The sequence below is a fragment of the Ictidomys tridecemlineatus genome, chromosome 8 (assembly GCF_052094955.1).
Source record: "Ictidomys tridecemlineatus isolate mIctTri1 chromosome 8, mIctTri1.hap1, whole genome shotgun sequence".
NCBI classification, from domain to species: Eukaryota; Metazoa; Chordata; class Mammalia; order Rodentia; family Sciuridae; genus Ictidomys; species Ictidomys tridecemlineatus.
Genome location: NC_135484.1, coordinates 35,110,448 through 35,138,146, shown reverse-complemented (window position 1 = coordinate 35,138,146; position 27,699 = coordinate 35,110,448). Strand labels below are relative to the sequence as shown.

The window sequence follows — 27,699 nt, the reverse complement described above, 5'->3', positions numbered from 1 at the left end:
TAGTTTTTTCTAATGCATTGCTTGATCAGCCACACAAGATCTTTCAGGTACTAAATGGCAGAAATAAGTCCTTCTGAGGTTTTGTAAATCCTTTCTATTCTCATAACAAGATTCCTTTAGTCAAGTATTAGAGGATGGGCTGTAGCACACCATTATGTGTTAAAGACACCCGAGTGAGTCAGAGAACTTGGCTGGAGATTTAACTGGGTCCTACTACAAATACTCAGTAATAGAAATGCCACATTTAATTAGCCTGAAGCAGGGAACAAAGCTGTTTTGTTTTAGAAAGGTGGTGAATAGATTTTAAGAAAAGAAGAAGAAAAAGCAAACCTCTTACCTTTTGTAGCAATTCGTACACACTGGGTTTTAGTTTCCTAGTGGAGTAAAAATTTAAAAAAAAAATCAATGTATAGGTAATGATGCCTGTTTCATAAACTATAACTAATCCCAAGATCAATGCATGGTCATAAAATAGGATTACAAAGAAATGCAATATTGATACTCTCGGATCTACTCAGTGACTTTCTTAATGATCTTGTTTATCCTTTAGGGTTTAGGATGTGTGCCAGAGGTACCTGGTAGGCAAAATGGTGGTTACATGGAATTTTAAGAGTTTTTTTGTTGGAGAATTACAAGATTAATACATTTCTTGTTTCTTAGTATATTTTCTGAGAGAATTGTTCAAAATGTAATATACAAGCTTTAAGAAAATATCCAATATTTTCTAAAGATGTCAGTAACTATTTTCACCTTCTAACAAAGCAGGCTAGTTTGTTCAGGACAAGGAGGATAGAATTCTATTTGCATTTATTGTTGATTCTAAAGCCATCATAAAGGCAAATATAAATATTGCATAACTAATGTAATTCAGAACAAAATATAAATTTAATTTCTACCTGATGGTGGTAGACTCAGATAAAAATTAAATGTTACATACTCTTGTTTGGATCATAGCATGACTAAAGAGCTAAGAGATAGTAGTTAGGAAGGTAATCAAAATATTGCATCACAGTTGCAGTATCATTTATCTGTTCTTTCTTTTAATGTAGCTGTTAGGAGTTGAATGTTTTTTTTTTTTTCAATATAGATTATTTTCTACCTCTTGCCACACAATAGGGTAGAGAAAGCAGAAGCAAAAAAAATGAAGTTACAGAGTGATTACTATATTTTTAACACTGTGGGGGTGGTAATAGGAGATGCATGTCCCCATAAGCTAGTTCAGGGTTCATGCCTCACCTCCCCAAAACTTAGTTCAGTTGGTGTCTACCTTTGAATGCAAGTCAGGTATAAAAATGTGTCAAAGCTAGGGATCAGAAGGCTATCTGAATGCAACATGATCTGACTACAACTGTCTTGGCCATCATTGTCATATATTCCCCATCAGATATCCTAGTATACATCACAAACCCTATAGTAGGATAAGGTCATTAAGATGGCTGAGTATATTGTGCCATCCACTGACGCCTAGACTGTTTAGCAATGTTGGGCATATTAGTAGTATTTGAAGAAGCCCAGGTTGGCTTTTTCAAATATTCCAGTTGGCCATTGTTCATTTTTTTTCTAGCATAGCATGTAAGCACCATCCTCCTTCCTTGGGGTGTGTTATCTTCCCATCTTGCTCCTGCTCAAGACCCCCTTCTAAGTTCCTAATAAATTGCATTCTGTGCAATGCTGTGTCTCTTCTCTTTCTTCAGTCTCTCAGTCTCATCTCCCTAGTCACAGGTTCTCCCACATGAGAAGTGGATTTTTTCTTAAACAGGCTATTTCTTTTTTAAGATGCATTTGCAACATCATCTTGAGAAGTTCCACATGTTGATGAGGCAATTTATCATTTCATCATAAGTGTTTACTTTGAAATTAAAATAGAACGCTGATGAGAGAATTAGGAATCAACAAAAAAGAAATTTATACTTTTATTACTTAATTTTGACCCTTGACCTTCATAGTAAACTGTAAGAGAATTTTTCATATTCCTGTAAAACGCAAGGGGATTCTTATTTCCTAAAAGCAAACTCTGTTGACTCTCCTTAGGCATTACCAGCCTCTGCTGGTAGGAATCACATCCATTTAAAAATTCATTGCCAAAAAAGATTGTGAAATATACTCTGGCTAGTCTGAACTTTGATTTAACCATAGTGTAGTAGATATATCAGAAGAGAAAATTCATATCTAAGCCTTTAAACTGTGCCAAAGAAAATTTTTTTATAAGTAACAAACACTCATTAACACTCTTCTCATGCAACACATCAAGTAACAAAAGTTAATTTGGAAATTCTCACCTCTTTAAAGAAAATCCAAACAAAGAACTAGGTTTGCTCTCTTTGTGCTACTTAATACACAAAATGTATTGACAACTCTCATACTGTTCTTTTTGGAGCATCCTGGTTACACCAGTGCATAGGAGCAGTGTGTATACAGGAAGCAGGCATTAGACTAGCTTCTGAAGTCTCCCATCTATGTAGAAGCGAACCAGAAAAAGAAAATATCTTCTACCATGAATATCCTCTGTCTTTGGAGAACATTTCAGAAAAGGCTGTGGTATTTTACTTTGCCATAAACTATATACCATATTTGTAAGAAGAAAGATAATAGTTTCATTCAAAAGCAGCTAATCAATACCCAAGTTTTCATGGCCCCTGTGGAAATGCAAATGGGAAAATTCTTCCAATTAAACTATTCCAAGACATAATATGATGGATTTAATTAGATATCATATATTTCACATCATGTCTCAGGTGCCCACATTGGGGACTCAATTATACAAAACTGGCAATTTCTTAGAGAGCTACAAGTCCATCAGAATGTCATTATTCAAATGTACTTTAAATTATGTAAGTTTCTATTCTTGATGATTTTTTTTCTATCCCTCTCTGCCAAAATATAAACAAGTAAAAATAAAATAAGTTTTAGGAAAGAAAATTTTTTCTAAGAGAACAGCAGCAAGGGGCACAAAAGGCCAGGTTGTTTCTCCACATATGGAACCACAGGCAGTTTCTAATGTCCTGTTGTGTTTTCCTCTTCAATATTCATTTGGGATCAGCAGCAGTGTTCAAAAACAACTGTGTCCAAAATGGAAAAAGGAGGGGCCGTCAGGGAAACAGAGAGCAGACTTCTGTAATGGCACAGCATCCAGCCATTGCCAGGCAGCCTTCTGTTAAGTTCTGTCAGCTATACCACAGGCGTCCTATTACTTTGTAATCAGAGGATTGTTACTTGTTATTTACTATTTGGCTTGTACCCCCTGAAAAGTTTATAAGGGTCTATTAGCCTGCTGTGGAACGTGCATTCTGTTTATCCTGTGGTAAATTTAATCTTTTGAAGTGTGCCACTACTGAGCAAGGAAGGCAGAACAATGCCTGAAATTTACTAGGGGTGGAGTCCCGGCAGCAGCACACCCACCTTTTCAAATCATTTTACTCACAATTGCCATTGTGGGCTTTCCTGAAGAAGGCCCTAGCAGAAGTAGTTACTAGGAAACAGGAATCCTGTAAAATGTAACTGGCATGCAGCCTCAGCCCTCTTCAGTCAGCCCCAAACTGCATACTGTTGGCAACAGAAACTACACCCCTACACATCGATTTTCTCTTCTTGCTTTCTTTTATTTTTATGCTTTTCTTGACGAACGCTACTAAGTATTTATAATACTTATGTGACTCTAGATTTTCTAACCCTAACCCTTTGAGCAATGAAAAATCAAACCTCAGAGGAAGCTCACCTTCTCCACACTGCTCATTGCCTGGAAATAGATGTTGTATCCTTTGCGTGGAGCCAAGGGAGGGTTCCAGAAGCCTTGATAGGTCCGATTGTCACCCACAGTGAATGGAGCAGGTTCAGGTAGATTCCCAGGGGGTAATTCTGCAGCAAAGTAATAGGGTGCCCCCCCGCTCATGGCGTTTTGGTAGGTGACAGGAACCTGGTAGCACTCCATGGCCCCGGCTTCTCTTTTCGTTCGATGTGGGTGCAGCTCTTCCACAACAATTTGGTAAGCACTTTTGGGAAAAGAGAAACAATACACACTTATAAATTTGAGATATTAAGTTGGTGTTTTGTTTTTTAAAGCACAAGGGGTAGGAATGTGAACATGCCTCATCTGAAAGTGTGTAAACTCTGCTTTAACCCATTGCATTCTTGGTATCATCTATTTTGCAATAAAACAGTATTTCTCGTGCATTCTGCTCCCCTTAGCAGCAGAGTTTATCAGGAACTGAAAAAGAAGTAAGAACCATCATCACTACAGAACTCTTCACATTCTTGAATTCTGAGAGACAAGATACTTTAATAAGGAAACTGACATTAACCAGAGTCACATCAAAGATTGAATTCTTTGTCTGATATTTTTAAATGTTTAAAGTTAACATTTTCTCTTGAAATGAAACTACAGAAGGCCCAGCTCCAAGGCCCGACAGAATGACAGCCTCAGGGAGGAACTGGAAGCACCCGTGTTGCAGTTGTCACAGCCTTGGAGACAGAATGTGCTGACAGGCTTCCCCACCTCTTGACCTTGCCACGGCATCTACATTGGCTCAGAGCTACTCAGATCTAAAGTACAAGTGACATGCGGCAATACCAGCACAGATGGACAGAAATCTGTCCTCACCACTGAAATAGACCGCCTCCCTCTTCTGGAGTTGTTAATAATAAAACGTTACAAATTGCAGAAACAGATGGCATTTGGCCTATTAAAGCGCTAACCTGAACCTTCTAATACCTTTCTTGAACGTCTTGAAACTTTTTCTACATTAGCTGTTATTTCACAGAGGAAAGAAAAGAAAAATAATGCAACTTTAAATTAAGATCCCCCTGATCCCTAATGATTTTTTTTTGGGGGGGGGGTGAGTTTATGAAACTGGTTAACTAATACAATTCTTCCTTTGTAGAAAATTCCTTAGGGGGAAAATGTTTACATAAAAGACATTCAGGAAACTTGACATTATTAAAATATCTAATGTTTTATTAATATGTTTAAAAGAAATATATATATATATATATATATAAATTACTGAAAATTCTAAGAAAATGCATTGCAGTAGTTTGTGTAAATTCAGTATAAATAACTGTGTGTAGGGTTGCATGTTGAATCATAAGAGATTAGGCAATTATTCCTTTCATTCTTTCTGTAGGGAGAACAGTCACTGTTCCATGGATCTTCAGCAGGAATATTTTCTTTAACAGACTCCCATAAAAAGAAAGAAAGAAAGGGATTGGGGAAAGAGAGGGAAAAAGAGAGCATGCACACACTGAATTTGCATGTCAAAAAAATAAAACATTTTAGAATCTGGTATGAAATTTCAGATTTTATATATATATATATATATATATATATATATATACACACACACACACACACACATACACACACTTAGTATTTACATAAATATAAATATGAACTCTGCTATACCTACAACCAAAAGGCCTTCATAGATTAAAAGTAAGGATTAAATTGTAATTTATACACATTTTTTCTCCCTAATTATTAAATTTCCAAGTTTTCATAAAAATGTTGCAAGATAGTGGAAGGCTGGGATCTATCTCCTTAGATGACAGAAATTGTATTAGTGCCAGAAATTGTGGTTTGAGCAAGTGACTGAGGCAGAAGTCTATGCTGTTTCAAATTACACATACTGCATCGCTCTCTGTACCTCTGCCAAGTTGGGTCACTAAGCTTGTAGGAATGCTATTGACAAGATGCATGCTCTCTGAGGCGTCCATGGAGCAGGCACTTGTCAGTTTTAAAATACAGGAAACATGTAAGCATAGCCCCAGAGAATGAAAAAAGGAATAATCACAGTCAACATATGCTATGTTAAGCAATCTAGCCCTTTTCTTGTTTATTTTAATTTATAATTCATATTTATGTGTTATGTCTTTATAGATCTTGTAGGTACATCTACATATACTTATAAACTCACACATGCATACTCCCTAGGTAACTCTAACCTTATATTCTTGTCCTAAAGAACAATAATGACAATTACCTATCCATGGTCATAATTCAACCTCCTCCTCAAAAAATACATTTCTCTTGAATTATCCCATACATCCAGAGAAACCAAGAAAATCTCCTTAATATTCAATCTCATCTAATTCTATTAAATTGACATAGATTCCACATTTCAAACCAGGATACTTTGTGCCAGAGAGCTCCAGATTTATTAGGAGCAAAGCAAAATGCCAGTGCTGGAGATGAGGGAAGGATCAAAAAGGATCTGCTCTTTGGGAAAGAAGCTTGTATATGATTCCATAGAAGATAAAAATCAGCACCTTGAACTTTCAGATTTGGTACAATTTCCAATTAAACGAAAGAGAAATTACTTCCACTTTATATAAGATTAAGAAAACTATTTTAAACATAAATACACTTAACGAACCTGGATTTTAATCCTGCAATGCATATTTTATTTACAAATTTATTCATTTTTCCTTTGAATGGCCATGGAAGAAATGAAGTGTTACATTTTTTTTGTTGTTGTTGTTGTTACAATTGGGAAACTAAGACAAAGAGAAATTCAGCTCCCATTAAAACTTATGCTATGAGTCTTATACTCTTTATTGTTTTATACTATACAGTTATGAACTGAATTTTGTGTCCTCCCAAAAGTTACATTTAAAATCTTAACTTTCCAGTGTGATGATATTTGGAGACAGGGTCTGTGGAAAGTAATTTGGTTGAGAGGCCCTCATCAAGAACCAAATCTTCCAGTATCTGATCATAGACTTTCCAGTCTTTAGAACTGTAAGAACTAATATACATATAAAAAGACTTAAGAAAACTGCATATTTTCCAAGTATATTTTCTAAAATATTCTTTTTGCAGTGACTGACATCAGACAGAAAGCTACATGGAGACAGCTAGATCTTTTTATCTCATTCCCTCCCACTGTACCACATCCTCCTACCAGGACAAATGTCTTCATGTTATCATACTCAGCTCAGTTTCTGGGTATTTTTCAACCTTGAGTATACTTAACTCCACAAACTGATACAATAGCCATCATATTTTATATTCAAGTGTGGTTTCATATAGGATAATGGGCATTTAAATAAGAATTTGTAGAATGAATAAATTGCTTTTACTTTTTTGTGTTGATGTTTTTGCTTACTTAGGACATATCCAAATCACTCTTTTTCTTTCTGCATGAAAGTGCTTCTTTTGCTTCAAAAAGCCTGAACACTATTTGAATAATGGATTTCCTCAATTAGCTTTCTTCCAGTGACTTTACATCCACTCCTTCATTCATTTACTCAATAATTATATTAGTTCCACATAGGCACTTATAGTAGAGCCATGAACCAAAGTCCCAGCTGTCTTGGACATTATATTTGCTTTTCTTTTTTGAAATTCTTAGAGTACTATTTTTAGAATGCTTTCTAACCCTCTTAAGTTCGATGCAATTTACAATAAAAACAAAAACAAAAATATCTACTTTCTTTAAAACCATCTCTACTTACAAACCTGTAATTGTCCCTGGCAAACATTTAAAATGACTTGAGAAAGCCACTCAGAAGCAGATTTTTGGAGTCATCTTAAATTGTCTTCCATATTTCCTTCATCCCTTATACCTAAACAAGCTGAAATGGATTTCACTTTATCTTCTGTAATATAATCCAGAAATACCCATTTCCAGTTTAAAAACTGAGGCTCACATCTGTGTGTTGTACTGCTCTTTCCTTTACAAACCCTCTCAGCAGGATACCTGATAAAAATACAGAAAAAAATAAAAACTACCTTTCCATGTAATGATACTGCTGAAAATTTTCTAGTGGCATTTTACTGTCATCAGTTGGGCTCAGCCTTCAATCAGCTCCTTTGAGACCTATCACTTTGTACAAACCTATTTCTATCATTCTTCATGCACATTGAGAAGGCCTGTGTATGATCTGCAGAGAGATGGACTGTAATTATGGCAACTTCTTTAAAAAAATGCTTACTTGAAGCAAAAAGTAGCAATAAAAATAATCAAAAGTCACTATCGGAAGAAATCTCATTCAACTTGAGATGAAACTGCAAACAGAATTACAAAGTTCATGCTTAAAAGAAACTGTCTTTTCTTCATCATTCAGTTTCAGAGAGTGTGCTCCAAAAACATATTTCCACTTTTGAAAGTCTGCTTTTATCCTTGTTACCTTCTAATTTATCAATACAAATTGATTAAAGGATAGAGAATAATGAGAAATCAAATTAAAAGTGATTTGACTGATGACATGAAATGGGCCTGTGCTTTTTCATTGTTATGGTTGTGTAATTATTTAATGGTACTTAACTTTAGCTAGATCTAAATAGTATTACTCAGTATTCTAGCAATTACACATATTTCAAAGCCACCTTAATATGTTTATTCATTCCACCCTTACTTCATATATTCCTCATTCCTTTTAAGTGAATTTTTAAAATATTATTACAATTAAGTTAAAATTAATATACCAGCAGTATGAAGCATTATTCAATACTCAAATTGTGATTGCTTTATACTTAAAAACTAAAAATGACAGTAACTACTATATTCAAATTTGATTAGTTATAGTAATATTTAGTTTTGGGGGACACCAAATAATGATTTCTCATTATACAATTTCCCCTCAGTTTCAAAAGTATAAGAAAAGATGAAGGGATTTTGCTATTAGCTTAAAAAGAGATTATATAAAAAACACTGTCTTTCCCTGATTCAATGATTAAAAATGTCGAGCTAACCCCCATATTACCTGTAATATACTGTCATGGATTTAAAAAAAATTTTAGTTGTAAATGGGACACAATATTTTTTTCTTTCTCTTTCCTTTTTTTTTCTCTCTCTCTTTCTCTCCCCTCCCTCCCTCCCTCCCTTCCTTCTTTCCTTCCTTCCTTCCTTTTGATGTGGTGCTGAGGATTGAATACATTACCTCACATATGCCAGTCAATCACTCTACCACTGAGCCACAACTCCAGCCCTGTCATAGATTTTTAAAACACATTACTAAATAAATTCTCTTTAAATATGTTTAGAGTTTTATGTTATGCAACCCTTTGGTGGTAGCAAAATAATAAATTATACAATGGTACATAAATTTTCTCATATCTACCAAAAATCTTCCTTAAAGCTTCAAGGAAAGTTCCCTAGCCTCAATGTTTTACTCTTCCTCTTGTAAACAGACTTTCCAAGATCCCACAGAATACAAAATTGGATTATCATTTCCTTACTGTCCACATTCAGTTGATCAGGAGAGTGGAAGTTTAATTTAAAAGTTAAAGATTAAACAGGGATGCCTGGTTACCACCATATCCCCTGCTCTCCACCTTAAACACATAACCTACTTCTCTCTTGACTTCCCTGTTTATATAGAGGAATTATTAATTACTGAATTATTAGTTACTAAACTGGCAAAGCTCAAAATCCTGGCATTAATTTTAACAAGTCTCATCTCACTGTAACACATCTCCATAATGCCTTTTAATGTACCATTTCTTTCCCTTCTCTTCACTTCTATTATTTCACATGTCAAAATCTGTACTATTTATTCTGGGGCTAATATCTTACCACACCCATGGGCTTATCTATCTGTTCGTTTTCCAATAAATATCATCCATTGAAAACTGGTGTCACCAGTGGCACCTCAACACACTATACACACTGCTGAGGTTTTCCTCCTCCCTCTTCATCTAGCTTTTCTGCTTCCCTACAAAGCATTCTCTGACTAGTTCACTCCTCAGTACTTAGTCTGCCAAAGCCCATCTAGGTAATTTTTGAGGTGGAGGTAGTTGAATGACAGACATTCATAAAAATATGGGATGCTTTTTCAACCTAAGAAACTGACACCAACTACATGACCCAGACCCACTGATCAGAACCTCAAAGGTATCCCCAGAAATTCTGGGACTTTAAAAAAAGTAAAAAAATCCCTTTCTTAATAAAGTTTATTGCTTATATCATGAACATGGGACATAACGCATACTATTGGGTATTGTACTGTCATAAATTCTTCAGATGTATGTATTTTCTTTAATATATTATAAATTCATTAAAGACATATTTTTAATATCCCCATTTATTCACTAAATATTTATTAGGCACCTGTTACAAGCCACAAATTATTGTTAGTACTCAGTTTGCAATAAAGAACACAGTAGTGAAAGTATCTGCTTACATTTTAGTGGAAAGATATAAATAAAATACATAAATAAAACAAAAAAATACATAATATGTCAGGAAGGGATAAATGCTCTGAAGAAGGTAAAGCAAGATAAGGAAATCAGGAAATGATGGGAGTGGAGAGTGTTATTTTGTAGGGAGTGTTAAGAAAGACCTATGTGATAAAACGGTCTTTGAGCAAACTTGATAGAAGAGGAAATTTCAGTTGTGTGATTATATATATTTCTTATTTCCTCCTACATAATATATTGCTCAAAAACTTTGTGGCTTAAAGCAACAAACATTTATTAGCTCATAGTATCTGGGGATCAGGAATTCAAGAGTGGTTTTGCTAGGTGGGGCTCAAGGTTTTTCACATGGTCAGAATGAAGCTGTTGGCTGGGGTTGCTGTCATCTAAAGGCTGGGAAGACTTACCAGAAAGGGTATACCTCCTTCTACTTGCTGGCAGAAACAATTTTACCTACTATGATTTTGCAGTATATGCATGAAATTAAAATATCCTTTATTTGATTTAACTTAGATCCTGGGCTCTTTATGCACCGAAAATGACAAAGAAAGAATATTTATTTGAGGGGTATATTTTGTCTCCGCCTCCTTCTTCTCTCTCTTTGCTTCTTGGCCTCATTTAGATGAGCAGCTTTTGTCTCTGTCTGTCCTACCATAGGCCTCAAAACAATGGAGCCAAGTGAGAATGGACTGAAACCTCTGAAACCATAAAATAAGTGTTTCTTCCTTTAAGTTGATTTTTCTGAGGTATTTTGTCATAGTAATGGAAAGGTGACTAATACAGTAACCAAGTGACCCAAGGAAGGTCACTAACATATGCAGTTTGAATGGATCACATCTACGGTTAGATATGTATTTTTGTTATGTTATCACTTGACTTTTTAGACAATATTTTTTCCTAATTGAAGAGAAATGGTGGTTTGAATTCTATCTAATGACTTTTTATCCTAATTACCTCACTTTTAAAAATGTGATCTTTAAAAATTATGATCCTTAAATGAAAAATTAGAGTGTACCCAGGAAATAAATTAACTTTAGATTGGATATCTTCTTGATAATTTAACATAGGTACAGCTTATAATTTGAAAGATTCTGAAATAAAATGCACATTCATTTATTATACCTTTGAATAAACTGAACTATCAGAGGAATTTGTCTGTATTTTTACAATATTCTACTGTTTAGAGAAAAATTAAAGAAGTTATGTATTCCACAAAATTGATTTGAAATGTAGGACATATTCATTTTGAATGAATAAAAGAGCAATGATTGTCAAGTGATGACAGTTTTAAGTCTAGATTTCAGAGAGGTAGTAAGGAGAGGCAACACAGTAGTTGTATCAGGCAGTGACTTTCCATCTTTAGAATGATCATGAAATTTAAAAAAATGAGTTTTACTACAACCAACTGGCAGAACCAACTTGCCAGGATCACCTCACATGTGTGGCTCATCGGCACAGCTAGGCAGGCTTACTGGGTGACAGAAGGTCTGTGTGCCTGGTGCTACTGAGTGCTGTGTTGTCCAGAAAGAGGAGTTTCCATGGCAAATCTGTCATTTCTTCTATCCACACCATGATGTCCTAGAGATAAATTATCCTTCCTTCCATAGGAAGAGTGTACATTTTTGATTTGGAGTATTGATGTTAAAAATATTTGTTTCTATTCAACAATTTCAAATTCTTGGGTAATTTTTTTCCCTCTGCTACTACTTCTAAAATAAAAATTACCATCATCTCTCATTTAAGGTCTGTACCCTATTTTCCTTCTTTCCAAGACTCATACATACTCCCTAACTAGGACCTTATGCAAGAACCACCCATTGCTTGTGTGCAGCTCTATTGTTCCTGTCTTGGGGGTCCATTAGCTCTATTCACTGGGACCATTCCAGGCTTGAGCCTGCATTCTCTATGTACCTATAAGAGTGATCTTTATAAAATGCAAAATGTAAAATGTTGTTGATTTGGGCCTTCTCCCTCTTTTGATTAGTTTGGTCTAAGAGTTTATCAACTTTATTTATTTATTCAAAGAGCTATCTCTTTGTTGCATTGATGCTGTGTATTTTTTTATTCTCAATTTCATTAATTTCTGCTCTGATCTTTATTATTTCCTATCATCTAATAATTTTGCAGTTAATTGTTCTTCTTTTCCCCAAGGCTGTAAAGTAGAGTATATGTATATTTATTTGGAATCTAATTCATAATGTAAGCTCTCAATGCAATAAATTTTCCTCTTAGTACTGATTTAAACTGTCTCAGAGATTTTAATAAGTTGTACATTTGTTTTCTTTTGTTTCTAAGAATGTTTTGATTTCTTTTCTCATTTGTTCTTTGATTCATTCTTCATCTTAATGGGTGTTATTTTATCTCTATATGTTTGCATGGTCTCTGCTATTTTCCTCCCTGTTGATTTCTGGTTTCATTCGATTATGATCTGACATGAGATCTTATCTTTTTTTAAAAAAAAATTTGCTGAGAATTATATTGTGACTTAAAATATGGTTTATTCTGAAGAAGGCTTCATCAGCTTTTGAGAAGAAACTAAATTTAGCTGTTTTGAGGTGAAATACTTTGTAGATGTCTATTAGATCCAACTGATTTACAGTATTATTTAGGTTGGATATATCCTTATTGATTTTATTCTTTGATGACCTGTCTATTGGGATAAAGGTATGTTGAAGTATCCCAGTATTATTGTATTGGGGTTTACTTGGGATTTAATATCAATGAGTATTTTTAAAATGTAATTGGGCATATTGACATTGGGGAATATATTATACTACTGTTATTTCTTCTTGTTGGATTGTTCAATTTACCAGGATGTAATGGCTGCCTTTGTCGCTTCTGATTCATTTTACTTAAAATCAATTTTGTCAAATATGAGAAGAACTTCTATGGCTTGTTTACAGACTCCATTTGTGTGGAATTTTGTCCCCCAATCTTTCATCTTCAGCCTACCAGTGTTGTTACATATTAAATGAACCTCTTGCAAAAAAGCATGTGGTTGGATCTTGTTTTGATTTTTTTATGCATTCTGGTAATCTATGTCTTTTAATTGGGGAGTTGAGAGCATTCACAATTAGTGTTATTATGGATATGTTCCTGTGGTTTAGCACTGAATTTTCTATCAACTGTCACTGCAATAATACAATATTGTTATCAGTCATCAATTATAAATCTACCATCCCTATTCCCAGGCATATACTAAACTGCTTTAGGCAAATTCTATTTCAAGTATCCAGCTCAGGTCCTAACATACATAGAATGTTATTGAGTCTATTATTACTCTTAGCCTTCATAGTAAAACTAACTAAACATAACATAGAAACTCTATAAAACAGAATTTTCCAGATAGAATTGGAGTTTGATATTAGAAACACCAGGCAGAAAGAATGTTCATTTCCACTGGAGTTGGGAAAAACTAATGGTAAACTAAAAAGAAATGGAGAATAATACAGTTATAAAATAGCAAGGATAGACTCAGTATTTAGGGCCAATATTATCAGAGAATTAAGATCTGGATGTTCTCAGGAGTTTGAGCTAATAATAGGTAAATAGTTCTGGCTTTTGGGGGAGGCTACAGGTAGAGTGGAATGACACCAAGCAACACCCACCAGAGAAAAGATTCTTTTAGGCCAACAAGTAAAGAAATTGAGCAGAAAGTCAAACAGTTTCAGTACAGCAGAAGGAAGTTAAGGAGATCCAAACAAAGATTTGCAGAACCATGCCATATAATTAGTGATATAATGATTGTATCAAATTGGGTTCTCATTGAAAAAAAAATTAGGGCATTATAGTGAATAGTCTCATGAGAAGACGTCAGTTAGTGGTAGGTAGTAATATCATCGGAGGGAAAAAGATAGGACCATCTGACAGGAGAACTCAGAGAAAAAAAAAAGCACAATTCATAGGAGCCAAACTCCCCAATTAGACCAGGATGGCCCTGTCTGTTGGCCCCACCTGTAGCTGAGCAAGCCTCTACAAATAAACTAAATATGGCTTGGTGGGATTAAAATATAAGTTGATATTAGAATTTTTCCTTGGTAGTTATTTGTCTTTTAAAAATTATTGTTTATATTATTAATTATTTTTGTAGTATTCTAGAATTTATTTATTTATTTTTTATTCACCTCTTGGACTGTAAATTTGGAGTCATTGATCTCAATTCTAGAAAATTTCAAATGTCTTGCCAATAAATGCAAAAAGTGTTATTTCTATGTCAGCAAAAGAGGACATATCATTAGGATATTTTTGCACAACTACTACTTTGAACTAGAGGAATTCTTGCTAATTGGAAATTATGTGCTACATAATGGTAAACAAAATGGAATACTTTTGACTTTAACATGTGTTATAGATAATATACTAAGTTCCTGAGAACCACCTGAGCAAAAGATTTATGAGTCTGCAGGTACCTTAATTGTCCATGATAAATCTGGGCAAAGGCCCTCTGCTTTTTTGTGGTCACTTTGTCTTTTATTTACAACTCTAGAACAATACCAGGCACTTAATACATGGAAAGTTTATGGAAAAACACAATTAAATGATTAAAGAGTTTATATAAGTTATATAGCATAGCAATGTAATTAATAATAATAATAATAATAATAATAATAATCTGTGTTTGCAACTTACATTAAGAAGAGCTGAATTCACTCAAATATGTAACTCTTAAAAGACAAATGCAAGAATCTGAGAGCTCATTTACACAACAGTATCAGAATTGAACCCCTACAAAGTAAAATTTTATCATAGGTAGGAATATGTGAATGACCCTGATTACTTGTCAATAGAGAAAGATGTTGAGCGCATGCATATTCTTTCTCCTTTGGATCTGCAATCAGATTCACTCACAGATCACTGATTCATGAATAGCACTGTGTACTTAGTTTGAATTTTCAAGTAACCAGCACTTCATAAGTGTTTACATTACAAGTACTCTCAACCACTTCACGTTTTCTGTAGTGTGGTAGCCTCTGATTTTTACCCAAAATCAAGAGTTTCCTTTCTGTCTCACATTTTTTAATCAATATATTTTTTTAATTAGTAAAATATTTATATCCTTTCAGCAACACAGGATTATCTGAATGTTAATATGTTTTCATAAAGTCACATGTGTTCATTTTACACATAGATCAAAGATTAATTTTTTCAACAAAAATATGTAAATAATTTGAGATAATTTCATTGTGAAATATCTATACTTAGTTTGTGACTTGATTTACTTTTAAGCAGAAGTCTGATAACAAAATTCCTACAAAATCTACCAGTTTTAAATAGAAATGTGCTTAAATTTTAAATACTCATCTAATAACAGTTGTGCATAAATTAAAATGGATAGCATAATTTGACTCTTCCCTAAAAACAACTGCTCACAATTTTATGAAAATGATGGGTATTAAGTAATATGAAAGGTTTTATTATTGGAAAGACAAATGAAATGCCAACTTGAACTTTAATATTTACTATGGAATTTCTCACATGGAACAATTCAAGAATTAAAAGGTCACATACGCTTCATTCCTTATAACTTTTTTGGCTTTTATTCCCTCAAAGCTCCCTGTTTTCAATCACTCATATGAAATTATTCATAACTTATTTATTGCAGTGGACAAGAGTTATTTCCTCATCCTATTTTTGACAAATATCTTCAAAGGTTTTATATCAGAGATTCCAACAGAGGAAGTAAAATAAAATGGGGCTAAAGAAAAAGAATGAAAGAAAGATAAAAAGATCAGTACTCCAAAATCAGTGTAGAGGTGAATGATTTGGTTCATAAATATCTCAAAAATCCTCTTATAATTTTGCTTTTAACTGTAGGTCTATTTGCAGGCATTGTCTAAATGAAAAACAAACAAAAACAAAGAAACAGTAAACCTTCATGATACTAATTGTCAAATCAATATCTCATAAATGAATGGCTTTATTTGCTGCTAAGCAAACATTCAGAAAGCCTCTCTCCCACTGGCTGTTTTTTTTCTCTAACCGTTATTTCCCCTCTTACCTGATAGGTGCACCTTTGGCTTGAGCTGGTCTCAACAATACAGTTATTGTGGTTGCAGTTTCATTGAGAGAGGCATCAACTCCTTCATAGTCTGGCAAAGTTGGAGCTGATCAATGAAACAAACAAACAAAAAATTTAATCAAGTCACAGAACTGTACTATGAGTCAATATAAACAAATGCTCCTAACTTAAGGAAAAATGAATTTAACCCCCAATTATCTACAGTGTAATACAACATATTTTGAAGCGTAACACCAGTCACTGAAACTTAACCCCAGGAATGTAAAGCATAAAAAACTATAAAATCAAAATTGTTGCTGAAATTTTTAAAATAATCTGGCAACTTGTGATTACACATTTTAAGCATTTTATGAAGATGTGTTCAGTTAGTTTCTGGAGACTTTCAAATCAGCAATGAAGAGATGGGGACAAGATGGGAATAGCAAAATCAGGAGCACTGGCACTGGAGTGACTTATGAAGATCTGGAGGTAGCAAGGGCATAAGCTGAGTTAAGTCTACCTGGAAGGATGGAACTATTTACACTCTAAATGTTGCAGAAAGACTTAGTGTTCTTGTTTGGATTGTTTTCCTCTCAGTGATCACAATGAAAACATAGCAGGTGAATGTGGCTAATGGGCATCAGCTTTTATTTATAAAGAACAACAGTGCATTAATTGCCAGATTCTTAAAATAAAAAGAATATTGAATAGTATTTAATTGGGAAATAGAGTTTTCCTAAACTTAAGATAGGTGAAAGAATAACTACAAATTCCTTTTAACTATTTTTATGTAGAAAGATATTTGAAAGATATGTACCCAGTGAAATGTGTCTATTTCCAGAAAAATAACTGAGATAAAATGTCAGGTAATAAATTATTTGAAAATGTTATCCATTTATTGAACAAAGGAATTAATATTTTATGAAGCATGAGAGTCTTATAAACAAAAAACAAAAACTATACCAAACTGATAGCTGGTACAAAGAGGAAGACTGTTAATTTGTTGAAATAATGTTCACCATATGACTAAGGTCAGAAGGACCCCAAGGGCTGCTTAAACAGATTACTCCCATCTCCTCTACAGTTAAGGTTTCAGTAGGTTGGGAAAAAGACCTGATCCTGGACATTTCTAGAAGTTTCCCTGGTAAAGTTGGTCCACACTTTTTACTTTTGTGTTGGAAGCTGGGACAAAGAAACAGGGAAGATTTCATGTTTTAGGAAATATTTGAGTTGAAACTTAAGATAGAACTAAAATCTCATCAGAAAGAGACAGCATGGACTAAGATTCTGGAGAGAGGAAGCAGAGTGTTTGAAGATGCAATACCTAGAAGGACTGTGTGCTCTAAAAACTGCAAGCAACTTGATATGCCTGGACTTTGGATTCATGGGAGCAGTGAAAGATGAGAGGAGCTGTACAACGACGGACCACAGATGCTAGTCATGGGTAGGTGAGTGGACATTATCTTACTGGGTATATTAACATTTGAAAATATTTGTTATGGTTAAGATATGAGGTGTCTTCCTAAAGCTCCTGTGTGAGACAATGCAAGATTCAGAGGTGAAATTATTGGGTTATGAGAGCCTTAACCCAATCAGTGAATTAATCCCCTGATAGGGATTAACTGACTGGTTATTGAAGGCAGGCAGGGTGTAGCTAGAGGAAGTAGGTCATTGAGGATACGTCTTTGGAATATACATTTTGTCCCTGATGAGTGAAGTCTATTACTCTCTGCTTCCTGAGGCCATGTTACCTGTGGTGTTCTTCTATCAAGCCATTCCACCATGATATTCTACCTCCCCTGTGCTTCAGAGCAACTGAATCAGCCATCTACGGCCTGAGACCTCTGAAACCCTGAGCTCCCTAAACAAACTTTTCCTCCTCAAGTGGTTCTTGTCAGGTATTTTTATCACAGCAGGAAAAAACAATATCAATAACAAAAACACAACTGACTAAAACAATATTTAAGAAGGAAATACAGAAAAATATATTGAAGTAAGTCTGAAGGCTGAAATATCACTTAGATATTTCAAACAGGTATTTATTTAAAAACAAAAGGTTTTTAGTTGTCAATGGACCTTTATTTTATTTATTTACATGCACTGCTGAGGATTGAACCTAGTGCCTCACACGTGGCAGGCAAGTGTTCTACCACTGCATCACAACCACAGCACCTCAAACATGTATTTAAAATATGGTACCGATGAAAAATAAAAAAAAGGAACAATGATATAAGGAGGAGTTAAATTAGTAACCAAGTATAATTTAGGGAGTAGAATCGACAATATTAATAAAGTACATGCACTCTATGTATATGTGCATTATGTATATGTGCATATGTGTATTTATTATGCACATTCATATAGACATTCAACCATTAACTTAATCTCACCTTCCTCTTAATTGCTTTAAAGATGCTTGGGGATACAACTATTGGACTCAATATATAAATAATAAATTACTCAAAAATTCCAGGTGATAGTGAGAACCATATTAACCATCAATATTATTAGCCTGACTTTAATTTCTACTTTTTCTCAATATATGGAAATGGGAAGGAAGTTTTTAAAGTACAGTCAAATACTCATTGTTTTTAGGTTGATACAAATAAATGATTCAAAGAAAAATTAGATGAAAATTCTTTTCTTTATATTTTTGTGTTCAATGAAAACTTAGTACCTTTGTCTTGAGAAATACACTCCTCCACACACACACATATTAGGCTCTTAAGAATTTACAGTTGTTTAGTATTCTCAGCTTTATAAGCTTATATAAAGTTTCTGTTTCTGTGGAGAGATCTTACTCAATTATTGCACTACTGCTAAGTCTGGAGGTTAGCAACATATTCCTGTACATCCTAATATCACCAAGTCTTATTTTCTAATAAAGTGAGTAAATAAATACTTTAAATTGAAGATTTTTTAATATAATGAATAAAGTTACATTTATATATATATATAAATCAAATTTGCACAAGGTAACACATAGGAATAGCTAATTTCATTGGTGATACAAACTTTTAAATTTAAACTATATTAAACACATTTCCAAATAAAATTTAGACAGAACAATGCAAGGAATATGTCTCTTCATTTTGATGCAAATTGTAGTTTCAGAACAATGCCAAAAATTTTAAATGGGTAGTATGGTGTATCATTGGTATATTCTATATAGAACTATAATGAAAATTTTAAAAATGAATGAAAATAACTGACAAAAATCAAAATTAATATTTTAATATATGTATGGCTGTCCTTTAAAACATTTATTTGCAAATTTAACTCTCAAGTTACATATATAATATAGTTATTTAAGTAACCTTAAATAAATAGGATAAAATGTCATATAAACTGAAGTAGATTTAGGGCATATTATAATGCTAATTCCTAGCAAGAATTTAATCAGGTTTAACTGGTGATTTGACTGAAAGAGAAATAACATCTGTAAACAAAGTAGTCAAATGCAAACAAACTATAAAATTATTAATGGAATGTGAAATTTAATTACATTTGTTTATCAAGTTAAAATTCTCCTGCATGTTTCTATTCTGAAATTTAGATAAATTTATGTGAGATTTCCAAGAGAAAATGAAAAGCCTATGTTTGTTTAAAATTATCAGAATGTTTGGGAAAATGTAATGGAGATAAGGTATGTGACACTCTGATACTAGAGCAAAGATCCTCTACTGTTCTTTTAGAAAAATCCATTTGTAGAAATCTGATACCATAATAATTATCAAAAGTATAATAAGGCCTATTGTCATTTATAATGAGCTTTGGAAGATTGTTAATAAAAATATATTGTAATTTTAAAAAAAAACACTGTCAATTAAAAGTGAAAAGTGTTTGTAATTGGACATATAAACAATAATTTGTATTTAAATGATTCTTTAAAGTGTTTTCAATCATGCATAAATATAATCATGCATAAACATATTAAAGATTCAAAAAGTGAGATGAATAACACAGTGGACATATGAATCTCCAGATCATGCTATTACAAAGCAAGAGTGCAATATATACTATTTGCACATTTTTCATTGTATACCTGAGATATTGGTGGTCACGTTGATGGAAGTGGCTGGCCCAAAGCCTTTGACTGTGCTGGCTCTTATGAAAAACTGATAGGTAGTTCCAGGGTGGAGATGCATAAAGACATGGTGTGTGCTATTCCATAAATTGGACACTGTCTGGGGAGGTCCAGCCACTGGAACTGCAGGATCAAATGATCGTATGCTGCTATAACTGACCTGTTTTAAGAAATGCATTATCATATGAGGATATAACTGAAATAGAGATTTAAGTAAATTAAGTTAAAGAAGTAGAATCAACAGTTCAAGGACATTTCCATTTTAAATCTTATTACATAATGCCCGTTTAGGTCGAAAAATGTGTTATCAGACACCATTGCTAGTGTGGATAATAACATCACATTTGCTTTCTATGGGAAGCTTAATTTATTCTTTTAATGAGCACTTGCTTATTACTTGCTACAATATGCAATAAAAAGATTGTTGGAAATCATAAAACATATGTTTCCTATTAGATGTCCACTACAAGTCATGATAAACTGTGAATAACCCCCTTTTTTCATTCTGTTTACATCTATAAATCATCTATGCATTAATAAGATATACTAGATTTTTATCTGACAATAAATGTATAAGTATTTTCTTCCATCAAAAAATAAAATAATAAGTATTAACTTATTAATGTGTAATGACATTTAAATATGCATGCATACATACAGAACTTTGTAGTTACATACTTTAATGGTATCAGGGACTGAACCCAGGGACACTTAACCACTGAGCCACATCTCAGCTCTTTTTAATTTTGAGAACCTTTCCATAAGTTGTGTAGGGCCTCGCTAAATTGCTGAGGCTGGCTTTGAACTTGCAGTCCTGCTACCTGAGCTTCTGAGATCAAAGGCATATGCCACCACATGCACCTTACTTTAATGTGTATGAAACACATAAAGTACTTAAGATATGTACATTATTAACATCATTTTATACTTTGTCCAAGATATATAACACATTCCATGAAAGCAGTATTCAAGTATGAAGACTCTGTTAGTGAGTCTTGCTTCATTCTGCAGTCACCAGAAATTTTAGAATTTAGTCTATAATCAACATTGACTATACAGAAATAGCACTACACATTTGTGCAATTGATATTATCCTTTCCTTTCTTCTCTTAATATTTGAAAATACAATGATTTATATTCAAATTTGCAAAGAAGGTATTGAACAGGTTTATAATTTGTTTTATTGGGCACTAATTTCTTACACTGAAACTACTGATATTCAGTAACATCTCCTAAAACAGTGTGAAATGAGTTTCTTAATTGTAGAAAAACAAGGGTTTTTTTTTTGTATGACGATTCATTATAACCATCAGTAAGTCTGTTGACAACAACTATGCTTCCCTAAAACAGAAACAAAAAACTAGAATTTACTTAAAAGATTTAAAAATTATTAATTCTCATCCTCACTTCTTTTCCATTATTTTCCCTCTAACTTTTTCCTTTGTTTCTCCCTCCTATTCCTCCCATCCACATTTCAGTTAAATTTCCTCATTCTCTCACTACCTCATATTGAGTGATGATTCCATTAGGATCCAAAGGTTCTTTCCAGTTCAAGAAGATCTTGTTTTCAAAGGATGTTCCTTGAAGAGATTTGACGGGGACAGGCCCAGGAACTAAAAACACAGATATTCGGAGTTATAAGAATACTCGCATCAGAAATAGAAAAAGTAAATCATGTAAACTTGATATACAAAATTATAAAGAAATATAAATTAAAACAAACAAATATGTGACCATAAATAAAGTAAGCTATATAACCAGTTTTCTGACTTGACTTTAGTATATAGGAACTTAAAATTAGACTGTAAGTTTCTAAGATAAAAATATAGAAATGCAAAGTTATTTTTATTCAAAAGAATATTCCATTGCCTTAGAGAGTTGCATAAATTATGTAGTCTAGTTTTCTCTCTTGCATACCTCTAATAACATGAACATCTTATTTGTAATTCGTTTCAAGAACAGAGCTATATTTCCCTGAAAGATTTTTTGAAGATTATACTAATCCCCCAAAGAGTCTCCATAAACAAAGTTCATATAATAATGAATTATAATAATAATTAACACTCTTTGGACTGAGAAGCAAATCACACAGCACAGAATTGGAATGCCCATTAATAATCACCCTGATTTTTATTGCTATAATTATTAAACTCTTTATAGTTATAAAAAGACAGGATTTTTTTTTTTTTGCAAATTTAAAAACAGTTGTTCAGGATGAATAGGTTCAAGTGTCATTTCTTGAGTCTTTTAAATGAAATTTAATTTTTCATAGTTAAAAATCAAAGCAGTTTATAACACCAAAACAATTTAGGACTTAAAAATTTGTATAAGAATTCATTTTATTTTAATTTTGTTTGGATTGGGGGTATGTGTATTTTTCTTTTATTTGGCTTTTTGTTGTTGTTGTTGTTGTTTGTTTGTTTGTTTTTTTGTAATGATGTTAAGAATCTAAGCCAGAGCTTCACATATGACAGACAAGCACTCTAACACTGAGCCACAAACCCTACCCTTGTATCATGACTTTTGAAGTGTCCCCAGGTCTGATTAGATTTGAAGAGCTGCCAATCAAATCCTTATTTGGGTATGTCATATAAATGGCAAAACCCAGTGGCAATGCTGAATGATGCCTTGACTTCTGTTGCCAAAACACAAGAGACTTCTGCTGTTGTGTACGTTCCTTTTATAAATACTAAATACTTAACTACTATCTAGTCATGCAAATATCCATATTTCACCTCTGCTAATGTTTAAAATACATACTATCTGGAGTACTTGGCTTAAAGTCTTGCTTCCTTTTGAAAATATCATCCCAATATTGAACAAGTATGATTTTTAATTAATATTTTCCCTTAATCTAACGTTTCACTGAACTTCACACATGACATTATCTACAAATGCCGTTTCAAAGTACAGAGCAATTTTGTGAGGATTGAAATAAATTAAAAATCATTGGATCAAAGGAAATGCATTGCTTTGTGGTTAGTAGCATCAAGAAATCCTGAATGTGTCACAGGGGTAAGATTTATTTCAATCTACAAGGAGCCTATGAATGATGCTATGACCTCTGAGACAGAAAACATAATTTGGCACTTATTAATAAATTCATAAAGGAAAGAAACCCATAGTAAACAGAAAAATGCCAGTGCTAAACTTTGGGAGACACATCTTGTATCTGTGAACTAAAGCCATTCGCTGTCTCCAGCCCATATCATCAGTGCAGACAACTTATCCTGTCAGGGTAAGGGGGCTACAACAGGCACACTGCAACCTGTGGCAACTGCTGAAGCTGCCATGGGCACTGGTTTGTTTTCCAAGTGAATAATCGTTGTTTCCATTCTACTCAAATGCCATAGGTTATGACTGCAATTGAGGAAAAGGTATTTCTTCATCTTTACCTATCTCTCAGAGAAGGTGGCAGATGGGAGGACGTGGAGGGGAAAAGCCCAAATAATGAGGAAGTGTGCATTTGATGGCATTATAATGATAAATGGCTAGGTTGACTTAATGCAATTTGGCCTGTAAATAATATAAAATGGCATGGGTGTATTTCAAATTGTTCCCAACTAGGAATGATTTAAAATGTTTACAGAATTCTGCATTGAAAGAGGGAGAAATCGGACAATAGCTACCCTACGATATTTTTATTTCTATGCCCTTCTCATACATGTTCTCCTTGGTCATCAGAATTTGTTTCAAGTACCTACAGGGAAAGTGTATGAGAAAATTATGTATAAAAAGTGCATATTACTGATTTTTACTTGGATTAGCAGAGTGGGTGAAGAAAGCTACACTTGGGTGAACTATAGCACATACATTAAGATGTGGGACTGAGGTGTGGGCACTGAACAATTGTATTCATTAATTGTCTCCATTTGAATGAAGACAAAGTCTATATGCACAGGCAATGTCTCCACCCACTTATGACTTATGTAAAAACAGCAAAAAGTTACTAAAGCTACTGCATGACAGTCTACAGATTGCAGGGAATGTCAGTTCACATTTCCACATCAACAACTTTTAATAGAGACAGAATGCTGACTTTTGTTCCTCTGCTTGTGATTTATATGAGAGCTGTTTCAGCTAATTTTTTTTTTTAAATAAGAAAGTCCTTTAAAATATAACCCTAAAAATGGAAAAGAATGAAAAGATGAAATATGGGTGGGACAAGGTTATATTAAATAAGCATGATAGCCTTTAAAAATCTAATAAATGTGCATTTAAAAATAGCTTTGTATTCTCAAAAAAGGTCCTCAAACCAGGCTTTTTGCTGAGCTGACTTCATAATATTGATTTTCATGAAAGCTGGAATAAAAAATGAAAACAAAACCTCATACAAAAAATTCTGCCCATGCATTAAAAAAACGTGTGCAATAAATTAAATATAAATTCTACCTTAGGGTTCTGGTGGGAAATCATTCTAGCTTTGCTCTCATGATTTATAGATGTCCACAGAATTCTTTTCATATAATTATACCCTTTTATTGCATGGTTGATAATTTATTCTTTTTCTATGTATATAGGGCAGCAATAATTTAGTAAGACCGACTTAATCAGATCATCATAATCCATCGATCTTTGCAACAATGGGTTATAATTTAGATATTCTTCCCCCGTTAGGAACATTAAGACACATCAAACATTCTATGTAAAAACACAGCTCATATGGGCAACACTTGAAAACTTAGCTACTTACAAATACCTCGTATAAGTTTGCACATAATCTTTAAATATTATATATAAAACAAAAAGGAAAAAAATACTCTATGACTGCACTATGAAGTAATAATACAAAAATTAAAATTATTAAACTAGTAAAAATTATGCAAAGTATCAGGTCTGAAAATAATACTGAATTAGAAAAAGTAATATTATTTTACTTTTACAAGACTATTTCTGGATAAAGTAAACAACACAGTATATTTTAATTAATTTGGGGAAGTTTCTATAGCAATTCATTCCCTGATTATTAATATAGTTTTCTGTGTGCTCAAAAATACACTTAGTTTTTAAAAATAATGCAACATGAAAAAGATTATAAAAGCCTGGCTGCATTCTTTTGTTTACGGGATAGGCAAACTAACAAACCATACTAGACAATACCATCAAGATCAATTATATTGGTAAAGGATGATTGGCTAAGAAAAGCATATAACTCATGGAACTGAGTCTAAAATCACCAATTAAGAAATCATGCTTTTAAGTGCAGCAATAAAACATGTGAGTACTCTCTAATTACTAAAAACATGGATTACAAAATGTCTAGTGTGACCCAAGTGTCATAGCATTTATCCTACTTTGTAAGAGAGAGAGATTTTACAGAGCTTTTGAACCCATGCTTAGACTTCCTATTTTTATTATTTATCTATGAATCAATCACTCTTAACCATTCTGGTTTTGCATATATGAATGTTGAGGGTGTGTGTGTGTGTGTGTGTGTGTGTGTGTGTGTGTGTGTGTATGTGTATGTGTGTGTGTGTGAGTGTGTCTTTGTGATGCATGGGTTAGTAGTGAGAGATTTCGTGTTTATGTTTTAGGGCACTCTGCCACTTTGGTTAGGAAAAATTTAAACATAATAGCTGAGATGGTCATGTTTGATTACCTCAAACATGTCAGAGTACATTCATCATAAATAAGTCTCAGCCTTCTCTGAAATTTTGGTAATATGATAATGACTCTACACATAGTGTTTGGACTGTGTTTACTGTTTCCTTCAAAGTCTGAGCTAAATGTGGGAAAAGGGTCTCACTTCTGTTTATTATAATAAAACAACAGGACAAAACAGGGTTGAAAATTCCCCTTTTCGGATTGAAAGAGCTTGAAATAATCATTATTTCTCGAAACTACAGGATATTAACCTACTTTATGGCAATCTCATACTTGGCAAGCTCCAATAGGGACATCTGAGCCTAAAGTTCAGAACTTGAGGGAAGTTGGGAACTCCTGGCTTTAACATACAACCACTTTTCTGAAACCTAAACAAAAATGCCCTACTGTCAAGCTATTCAAGCAAGGTTTTAGGAGGAGATGGAATCTTCCAGAACACTTGATTAAACCTGATTTAGAGATGAGAGTGGACAACTAGAGAGGTAAAAGGACTCAGTGAGGATACAGAGGGACTAAAGCCAGTATTTAAAGTCCACGATTCTTGATTCCAAGTTTATCTTTGTCTCAGTTCACTAAAGATCAGGCTTTAAGCCTACATGCCTTCATTCATAAAATGAAATTTTGAAATGAAATGTCTTATACAAAAAAGAATGTATTATTATTAAAATATTGCCATGTGTAGACTTTTTGTGTATAATTTTGTTGAACCAGAAAATGCATTCATTATTTACATTAATGATCATGAAAATACTGCTAAAGCAGGTGTGGACATCTTATAATATTAATATAAATATTTGTCCCTATCACTTAAATATTCAGAAATGGGACAAAGTGCAGTTCAGTTATGTGGATAATAATAAGATACATAAAGGATGAGAAGCTGCCAACATCATACAAGGGCCTTTATTGAGACTTAAAGACATGAGCTGAGGCCTATTTTATAGTTAGGCTCATATAGGTCATTGATGAATAAATGGAATAGGCAACACTTGTTTTCAAATATTAGAAAAACAGAAGAGGTACTAATGGCTTGTAAAGTGCAAAATTCCAAAATCTGTAATGAAGGGAAGAGAACTTAGCAGATTTTAGAGTCCAATTTAATATTCAGTAATCTAGGGAATATTGTAAAAAATTAAAATATTCCTGTTATATGATTCTCTCTTTTAAACAGAATGAAATGTCAGCATACCATCTTCATCAGTTTGAATAATTGTCTCTTCACTCTCCTTTCTTCCTTCTGGATTGGTAAGGATCATCTTGAGGCTGACGTTGGTATAAGGTGGCAGATGGTTCACAACATGCTGAGGGGCTTTGGGGTCCATGTCCAAACAGTCTGCCTTACTTTCATTGTGACCACGAAAATAATGGTAGCAGATAGTGACATTAAAAGTGTGGCAGCGAGTAATGTTGTAACCCAAGGATTCCCAGTCCACGGCAATGCGTCTTGCTTGTATCTCGGCAATCTTCAGAGTCTTTGGGGTGCGCATAGGCTCTGAAAAAACAAGACAAAGTTTCAGACAGCTGTCAATTTTACCATACATGATCTGAGAAAAGAAAAACTCTGTGCATAATCCAGCATATGCAAATTCAGCAAAAGTGGAAGTCATATTTTATTTGCACTTATTGAATTTATTCATTGTCTTATTCTCAAAAGTTTCAATCAGAAAATATGATTTTCCAATAAGAAAGAAAATGTAAAATGACAACAATCCTTAAAATTTGTCAGAAAAACAAAAACCTGGAAACGCAGCCACAATGCCTTTATTGTTGTTGCTGTTGTTCCTCCCCCTTTCCTTGTTGTTCTCCTCTATTGTCATTATAGAGCAAGTGAATTAACTAATATATCATAATGGATAAGAGTCAACATGTTCTGCTCTA

The 27,699-nt window shown here is 33.4% G+C and overlaps 1 protein-coding gene across 15 annotated transcripts in view; it reads right to left on the bottom strand.

The window, feature by feature from the left end:
* Positions 1 to 27,699, bottom strand: part of Ptprk (protein tyrosine phosphatase receptor type K) — a 522,697-nt gene that overhangs the window by 97,421 nt on the left and 397,577 nt on the right. For all 15 annotated transcript variants that reach the window (XM_078019195.1, XM_078019197.1, XM_078019198.1 and 12 more), the window contains exons 8-13: positions 27,011 to 27,313; positions 21,721 to 21,830; positions 20,176 to 20,377; positions 16,131 to 16,236; positions 3,716 to 3,989; positions 338 to 374 (exon numbers count right to left, since the gene is read on the bottom strand). In XM_078019195.1, coding sequence (XP_077875321.1) covers positions 338 to 374; positions 3,716 to 3,989; positions 16,131 to 16,236; positions 20,176 to 20,377; positions 21,721 to 21,830; positions 27,011 to 27,313 — 1,032 coding nt within the window. The remainder of the gene's footprint in view (positions 1 to 337; positions 375 to 3,715; positions 3,990 to 16,130; positions 16,237 to 20,175; positions 20,378 to 21,720; positions 21,831 to 27,010; positions 27,314 to 27,699) is intronic.